We start from the raw sequence: 8,862 nt of genomic DNA, 5'->3' as shown, positions 1-8,862 counted from the left end.
AATGAAAATATTATTTCCTTTTTTTATTTTTTACTTTATTTTTTTCTTTTCTTTTGGCTTGGTAAGAAGGCACAAATGAAGTTTTGATGGTTAAAGCGAAACACCCCATACTACAGGGGTGTATACGACGTTTACCATTTTTATGCTAAGGCGTGTGTTCTGACCGTTTGATTGGCATCTGAAATTTTCGTGACCTTCATGGTTTTAAATGGATTCTAGCTCGACGGTTGATAGCTCGTTCAGTGCAGCACGTGCAGTTTAAAACATTTTCCCATTTCTCGCACGACACCTGGATTGAAGAAGATTGCGTCAGGAGTGAGACCCCAACGGCCACATATAAATATTTCAACTAAAAAAAACCCGGAGACCATCTCGTTTCAGCTGTGCCTCCCGTAGAAAACCCTACTGCTCTTTGATTCGCTGTTACTGCAACCCCTGTAAGGTTTCTGGTGACGGATCCGTTCCCTTCCAAGGTATGTGGTTTCAACTTTTTATTTCATTGCATTCATTTTGATTTTTCATCGTTCTTCTAAATTTAGGGTTTTTTCAACTTCAGTGTTCTATTGTATTTGTTCTCATTGTTTTCTCTTTCCCGGTTCTCGTTGTAACTAATTTGCTCATCTTCTGTTTTCAGAAACCCTACTTTCCGTACCTTTTATTTTGGGTTTTGTCTTCGTTTCACTTCCTTTAATCGGTTGTTCTTTTTTTTTTTTTTGTTCGTATTTTTGCCTACTATAAATATGTTTATCTTAGCCTAATCAAATGCATTGGTAAAACACACGACACTTATTCTCTGAGTGGTAATTGTGATGATTTTTGAGCCCGAAGGGGTATTACCTCAACCTGGTTTTACCATTATGCTTATCAAGTCTAGGTTTTCTTCATTGTTATTTTGAATCAGAGAGACGTATTATCCAGAAGCTATATGTTTAATGTTGCTTCTAATAAGTTTGGCTTGTATTGGTTGCAGGGACTGGTGCTACAGATTTACAATATATTTTACAAGCATGTCTTTGCAGTTGACGCCTTCCAAAAGACCATTGGATCGCAACCCTTTGGAGCCTAACGGAAAGGGAAAATGGCAGAAGTCCACGGGTTTTCAACCGCAGCACCAATTACTGAAAATACCCCCTGGTACTACTGTTTTTCGTGTGCTATGTCCTGCTTCCAAGACTGGTGGTGTGATCGGCAAAGGTGGTACTGTCGTATCGCAAATACGCCAGGAAACTGGAGCAAAGGTTAGAATTGAGGAAATTGTTCCTGGGTGTGATGAAAGAGTGATTGTTATTTCAGAACCCGATAAAGAAACAGAAGCTGGTAATGAGCAGAGCAAAGTAGATGGTGGTGAAGAGAACAATGAGGCTGACGAGAGTGATGATACAAAGGAACAAGATGATAACAATGAAGATAAAGAATCTGCTCCAGGGGAAGACTTACAATCTGATAAAACAAAATCTGCTATGCAAAAGGCCCTCTTTCTCGTTTTTGAAAGGATGTTTGAAGGAGAACCTGGGACTGATGGAGGTGATGAGGAAAGTAAGAAGTCTTCGTCAGTTGTTGTTAGGTTACTTGTGCTCTCTAGCCAAGTTGGGTGTCTACTGGGAAAAGGTGGAAGTGTCGTCAAGCAAATGTCAGCAGAAAGTGGGGCACAAATCCGGATTCTTCCTAGAGACAAACTTCCTTCATGTGCAACCCCCTTTGATGAATTGGTCCAGGTAACAGGCAACTCATTTAGTTATATCCGTCTTCATCTTCTTTCTTCTGCTCTTTGGTTTCGTAGAATGTTACTGATATCACAGGTTTTATCTTTGCCCATATAATCACAATTATATGAACATAAACTGTTTTTATTTTTTATTCTTTTGGTGCTAATATGGGGAGGGTTATATGGTGTCATGTCTTGTCCTTTTTGTGGTTTAAGGGTTCTGTGACGAACAAGCTCTTGACTTAAGGAACACCTTTATCCTATTTACTACAGCATATGTTGTTCCTATACCTTTGAAATTTGTGGCATTCATGTATTTTTCAATTCTTCTCCTACCTTTTCAATTGAGGATTATATTGGAGAAGCAGATATTGGTTTTGCTTGTTGACTTGTTCTTCAGGATCATATTCTCCATGTGATTGCTGTTTGTTAATCCATGGTAGTCCTTATTCTTGCCCATGGTAATTAATAGGCCTATCTTATTTATTTCTTGGTATACTCTTATGGCGTTCTTCTTCATAACACATAAAATTTGGCTGACCAACATAGCACATTGCAGCTCACAGGGGGACTGGATGCAGTTAAGAAGGCTCTTCAATCTGTTTCTAAACAGCTCTTGGAAAATCCTCCTCGTGATCGTGACTCTTTTCCTGCAGGCAAATCTATTGGGCCCTCATCTCATCCATTTGGTCCTTCTATTCCAAAGCCAGAAGCATATTCACTGCCTAAGTTCGTTTTTCCTTCTCAGGGAGCATCTTTTGCTACTGGCCCTCATGACGCTCCCGATTACCGTTCAGCTTTTCCCCCTCCAATTCCTAAATTCCATGATAATGTTATTTCAAGTGGAATGAAAGCTTCCCAGGAAATGCTAACCTTCAGGTTATTGTGTCACAACGAGGTGGTAGGAGGTGTAATAGGGAAGGCGGGATCCATTGTGAAGACAATTCATAAGGAAACAGGCTGTGATATCAGGGTTCTTGATGGTGTTCCCGATACGGAGGATCGGGTCATTGTTATAACTGGTTCAGCGGTAATGCTTACAGTCTTTGTAGATGTCTTATGATTTTTTTATGTCATTTTCATTCTCATTTTTTCTTAAATGTTGGCTGCATTGGAAAGGTGTGAGAATTCTGACAGAACAGGTTGACTAATGCAGAGCCCTGATGAGAGAATTTCTCCTGTGCAAGATGCAGTCCTTCGTGTACAGACCAGGATTGTCAGAGCTATACCTGTACCTGATGGCAAGGAGAAACCTGTGATAGCCAGACTTCTTGTCTCATCCAGTCAGATTGGTTGCCTTCTTGGAATGGGTGGCTCCATCATAGCTGAAATGAGGAAGTTATCTGGGGCTCAGATTCGTATATTGGGGAAGGATCAGATACCAAAATGTGCTGGAGAAAATGAAGAAGTGGTTCAGGTGTGTTCCCTGTGCATCTGTGCACTATTGTGCTGGCATCTTTGTATATGTCAAGATTGAAAATCTTGGGCACAGAAAGTTGTCTTTCTTTCAGATTTCATTTTATGTTAGAGGATGTTTCTGTTAAACAAGACAACAATTTATCTACATCTTAAAAGGCTTATTTCAGTTGGCGAGTCATGCTACCTATGGTGTCTAAGAAGCCATGTTACAATAAGACCTTTGGTAGATATGGTTGTTCTGTTTATGACTACATGTCTTCGCCTTTTCTATCTCTGATCATGAAATCCTTCACAGATTACAGGAGATTTCGAGGCTGTTCAAGAAGCACTTTTGCAGATAACTAGTAGGTTGCAGCATCATCATTTTCGTGATGCATTTTCTTCAATTAACCATCCTGCGCATCCTGTATTTTCGGATCAAGTACCTCCATTTCCTCCATACACGGGGAGGAGGGAACCTTCGCCCACTAGAATGTTGCCAAATTTGGGGCCATCATTTGCTAAGTTTGATTCTGTTGGTGGCTTGCCTCCTCATCTTCTTCATCAGCATGATGATCGTTCTAGCTTTGTTCACAGTGTTCACAGACCAGGCATCTCCCCACATGGTTCTGAAAGAATGACATCTTCAGTGCCATGGGGTCCTCAGGTACCATTTATTTTCTTGGTAGTAATAATCCCAGTTTATGCTATAAAAGAAGTTCTGTATGTTCTTGAACAAAAGTTTTTCTGTTTCTTTGCCATCTACTACTGGTCTAATTGTAGATATTGCTTACACAATTCACTTTATTTAAAATATTCCTTTTATAAAATAGAATAATCTACTTTCTCTTGATTGGTTATACTTGGCTTCTAGCATTGACATCAAATGATCAAAAGCATCAGTATGTTGACAGATTAGACTCTTCATCAACTGTAAACCTGTAAAAGTGACTGGTTCCCAAATCCCAGGTCACTGGTTAGATCATGGTCTAACCGTGGTTTAATGTTAACCTCATTAATATAATAAACATAAAAAAACAGTAAAAGTGCCTATATATTTGGTTGGAGAAACTATTTAGGGGAGGGGAATTTAGTTGGATTCTGGGAGAGAGAATAACAGCTAAGAGGAAGTTTGGGTGGGGGAGGGAAATAAGGGAATTGGTTAGGGTAGATAGAGGATTTGGAGGGAGATAGTGGAGGTAACATTATGAGAGAATTGCTAGTGAGAATTGGTTTTTGAGCAATTGGAAAATTTGGATTTCTTAAAAATCGTGAAGCCTGTGTGGTCCCTTTTTGAATGGTCCAATCTGAGTCCGACAACATTATGCAAATAAGCATTTTTATTGCCCAATTGAAATAATGACCAATGCAAAATAGCAACTAATGAAATGATTACAGTGACAGATGAGATCATAACCACAAGTGAAAAGGTCTTGAGAAGATCAATACCACAGGTCTTTATAAAACATTGAGATGCTTAATATTACTCTTACTATGTAAACCCAATGACAGCCAACAAACTTTTTTCCAGGTGCAAGAAGATCTAGGTTTCATGTACCATTTTGGTGTAGACATCTCTTCCATTGCTGTCCTCTAACTAGAGTTAAAAAATGGTTTTTTGCATGGACTTAGGAATAAAGGCTGTGGTCTAAGAACAGATGATAGGCTTCTACTAATCTTGTACTCTGTAGAATTCCATAACCACTTCATAATTTGGGAGTCTTCTTGTACCCACTCAGAGTAGATTGAACCTCCAAATTCTGGTTTCCTTGTCGACCAAGTGCTAACCTTGTCTTTGGTTGATAGAAAAGCTTAAGTAGATTTTTTTTTGATCAGTAGAAAGCTTAAATAGATTTTACTCGAACAAAATAGTTACATCCTTTCACTTTTACTGATGTGATTTTGGATGGGCTTGAAATCACAAGGCAGCGTGACTGGATACTTTAATTCCATGTCTTCTCTGGACAGTTAATTAAATACTCAGAGTAATAGAAACCAGAACAAGTTATACTTTTTTCATAGCTATCAAGCAATCACAATTGCAAGTCAGATCACTATTCAGCATAGAAAAGACATTCACCAACCTGTTTGGAGGGTGAAACAACAGCTCACATGAACTGAACAATAGCCTTTCACACATCCCTAGGCTTGGATTTTCAACACGACTATTGACTCAGGAGCAGCATACCACATACAACTTATCACTCCCTCTTTGCATATAACAAAATGAGGGAGAAAGCTTAAATACTATCACTTCAGAAAAAAAAGAGTGGTTAGAAGCAATCAAAGATGAATTGCTTCTTAGAGTCTCTTAAAAGAAAAGGAGAAGGCTGGAAACATTAATTGAAGAGAGAAGATGCCCAAATCAATATTATGGTTGCCCTGATACCATGTACAGAACCTGTTACTGGTGCATGTAATAGCCAAAAAGAGTGAAGCTGAAGACAAAAAAGAGAATGGAACTAGATAGAAGAAGGTCTGGTGATTGGAGAGAAATATTCACTTTCCAATACCCCAATCTTCTTAAGAGATGAAAAAGAAAGCCCAGTTTAGCACTCAAGGCCTCAACCTTTGTTTACTAATAAGCAGGACTTCTCAAATTTCCCCATTTAAGTTATAAAAACAATACAGACTATGCATATCCTCTTTTAACTGCACTAGACCCAGGCATGAATAAGAAAGAACAAAGCAGAATACAAAATACAAGTGCTCCTTGAACATTTTATGTAGGGGCAGATTGTGAAGTTCTTTTACATTTGATTGCATTTAATTGTTTCTTCTCTCTCAGAAATGTTTCACCTAATTAACTGGCTTGTAGGGATTGGCTGATGGTGGAGGCCTGAGGGGTGTTCCAGATTATGCAGGAGGAGCCCCTAGAAGAATTGGAGGATTTGGAGGGTGATTATTTTTATTCTTTTCATCCTCTTGTTTTGCAAACTTCATAAGAACTAAATTGTTCTCACTCTATGCCTGTGGTTCTTTTATACTTTGTGTAGTGGAAGCCAACCTGCTGTAATAACGAGTACAACTGTGGAAGTTGTTGTTCCTCGGTCTCTTGTTCCTACGATTTATGGAGAGGATGGAGGCTGTTTGAAGCAAATACGCCAGGTTTCTTATTTCTCATTATAGCTGTGGCCTATCTATATACTATATTATTCATAGTTCCATACTAATCAGCTTTTTTTTTTCCAGATATCCGGTGCAAAAATTACCATCACCGAGCCTAGACCTGGAGATACAGAAACTGTGATTATAATATCTGGAACACCTGAACAGACACATGCTGCACAGAGTCTCCTTCAAGCTTTTGTAATGTGTGGTCCAGATTCTCCTTGATCAGTGAGGTAATATTCATGGGTCTGTCATTTTGTTAGCCTATTTGTTATTGAACACAGTTATCTATTCAGCAAGCAAATTTGTTCTCACTGGTGCTACGAGACACAAGTAAATGCTCCCATTATTTGAAAGCTTCACTTTTGAGATTTAAATGGAAAGAATCTAATAATTGGTACTTCATTTTTGCTGTTTGCAACTTTACCCCTCAGCAGAAGATCGAGAAGATTGAAGAATGCAAAATTATATTTTGCAGTTTTGGGATCATGACAAAACTCAGTGGAACTTTATTAGGGAGTAGGGACAGATTTCCAACTTTGCAGATTCATCAGACCATTCATGGAAAGAATGTTGAATTTTGATTGAAGAGTTGTCTGAGCAACCAAATTGTACTACTGGTTCCATTGAATGCGAAAAATATAAATGCTTTTATGTACATTTGAGCAAAGTTATTTTCAAGTTCCAAGGAGAATTACTTTTATTATGCTGACCGTTTTTTTACGGAAAATTCATATGTGAGACCAAATTTGGAAATTTATCTAACATAGCCATTGCAAACTTTTAAGTAACTAAGTTATAAATAATAGTTATTAGCAGAATCAGGGGAAAGACCAACTGTTCTGCATACTTATTGCTGTTTAAGGGAAATTGGGTTTTTCTAGGGAGAGAAGTAGTTGATTTACACCTAAGTACTTTGTATTACCTCACAACTTTGAAGGTGAGGTGTTGACGATTGCTTCTTCATGTCAAACAATCTGACAGTGTAGCTTTCTATGGGCTCTTGTGCTTCTCCCATTTTCAGTAGGAAAAAAAACGTGGAAAAATGATAATTTCAAAATTGTAGCTTTTCATTTATTTTACTAAACAAGTGAAATTAAAGATGATTTCTTTATCTATATTTGCTACTTTAGTCAGTAGATCTTTTTTTTTTATTGTGGTTTTACATTACAATTTGGGTTTACACTTTTTTTTTTCAAAACATGCTATATTTTTTTAGGGTATAATGAGTTAATATTTTGCAATACTATTTTTGCATCTCATCTTCTAATAAGAATATTCTGGTTGTACACATATTTTTTGCTTTTATTGCTTAGAAAATTTATGCTATTCTTCTTTATCTCATCACTTAATTATAAATAGTTGTGATATTTCTCTCAGCATGTTATGGAGGTAAGTTTTCCTTGGGAAACATTTTGCTCTATTTTATTAGTATCCAGTATCTCACACTTTCTTGATTCTCTTGTATTTTTTCTGCTTTTCTCATCCTTAGGTTATTGTTAGGTGGCAAGGATGTTAAGCAATCAAGTGTCTATGGGTTTCTGGCATATAAACATCTAGAAATTAGTATTACATAAGGGTGCAACCATAATGATATTTTAAAGTGCATAAATGGTAAATCCAAAAATATGGTAAAATAAGAAACCTAAAGGAAAAGTTGAAAAAATCAAATGGTTGCACCCTAATTTTTATTTGTCTTTTCGCAAGATTCATGTTTAACTGTCTTAGATGCCAAATATTTTGTTGACTTCAGCTTGGAGTGTGTTACAATAAAATCGTTATCAGCATGTTACAAAAAAGTATTACAGAAGGTGCCAAGTGTTGGCATAGCTGGGCCCATTATCTCTGGTATCTGGGTACTCAACTGAACTCAACCTTAATTCTAACTATTCGGGGTTGGCTGTCTGGGTAGCACTGAAAAATCTTCGCCTTAAATATCCTTCAAGTAAAGTTCCTCTTACCAAGAAAAGATCATTTAAACATTCTGTAGTTTCCATAGGGCCACAACTGCAATGTCTACTGAATGCTTTTTTTTATCGATATTGTTTATGTTACTTATTATTGTTTTTCCGATCTTGTTACGTCACTCAAAAACTCCCTTTTCAACAACAAAAAAGTAGACCTGGCAAAAAAGGTGATCCAACCCACGAACCTGACCCGACCCAACCCGAAAAGCAGGGAGAGTGTCATATCTAGCCATCCGAATGTGTGACCCGACCCAACCTGAAGCTGGTTTTATTCTTTTCTATTTAGTCTTTACTCTTTGAGATTTTGAATTTCAAATTTTTTATTTTATGTTTGGAATTTTAAAGTTAATTCCTTTAATTTTGGCATTTTCATGTATTTTTGAAAGTCTAGTTATTTTTAGGGCTGACCTGAATTGACCCGTGGGTCAACCCTAACCTGAAGATTTAGGGTTAGGCTCTAGTATTTACTGACCAAAAACCAAAATTCAACCTGATCCAGTGATTTAAAAGGCATGCCTTAGGTGTGCCTAGGCACATTTTAGGCTATGCGCCTTGCCTAGGTCTTAGGCGCAGCCCTTTCAGTTGCGCCTTAGCCCAGGCGTGTGCCTTTTGAAAATTTCAGGCCTGGTGCTTTGTTGCCTGGATGGGCACCTTTTTGCTGAATTCAAGGCATTCAAGCTA

The 8,862-nt window shown here is 37.7% G+C and overlaps 1 protein-coding gene across 3 annotated transcripts; it reads left to right on the top strand.

Moving 5' to 3' along the window:
• The first annotated feature begins 316 nt into the window (after positions 1–316).
• On the top strand, positions 317–6,926 carry LOC104589110 (RNA-binding KH domain-containing protein RCF3-like). Of its 3 annotated transcripts, XM_088887326.1 has the most exons (10): positions 317–473; positions 971–1,715; positions 2,265–2,361; positions 2,454–2,735; positions 2,862–3,122; positions 3,420–3,770; positions 5,922–6,001; positions 6,100–6,211; positions 6,296–6,447; positions 6,652–6,926. In XM_088887326.1, exons 2-9 carry the CDS (start codon positions 1,339–1,341, stop codon positions 6,437–6,439), a joined length of 1,704 nt encoding a protein of 567 aa, XP_088743452.1. In that variant the 5' UTR covers positions 317–473; positions 971–1,338; the 3' UTR covers positions 6,440–6,447; positions 6,652–6,926. The 3 variants fall into 3 exon arrangements, with proteins under 3 accessions (XP_088743452.1, XP_010245604.1, XP_010245605.1); XM_010247302.3 differs by having other exon boundaries at positions 2,265–2,735; XM_010247303.3 differs by having other exon boundaries at positions 2,265–2,735; positions 6,649–6,926.
• Positions 6,927–8,862: the final 1,936 nt, after the last annotated feature.

This window comes from Nelumbo nucifera, chromosome 5 (genome assembly GCF_055504915.1).
Source record: "Nelumbo nucifera cultivar China Antique chromosome 5, China Antique-T2T, whole genome shotgun sequence".
NCBI lineage: Eukaryota > Viridiplantae > Streptophyta > Magnoliopsida > Proteales > Nelumbonaceae > Nelumbo > Nelumbo nucifera.
The sequence above is the reverse complement of the archived record's forward strand: the minus strand, read 5'-3'. Positions and strand labels throughout refer to the sequence as shown.

Excerpts from the sequence above, each read along its gene's own strand:
- LOC104589110 (XM_010247302.3), top strand. The coding sequence starts at position 1,008 with ATGTCTTTGCAGTTGACGCCTTCCAAAAGACCATTGGATCGCAACCCT. Across the intron at positions 6,002-6,099 it reads AGAATTGGAGGATTTGGAGG|TGGAAGCCAACCTGCTGTAA; the intron begins GTGATTATTTTT and ends TACTTTGTGTAG. Across the intron at positions 6,212-6,295 it reads GTTTGAAGCAAATACGCCAG|ATATCCGGTGCAAAAATTAC; the intron begins GTTTCTTATTTC and ends TTTTTTTTCCAG.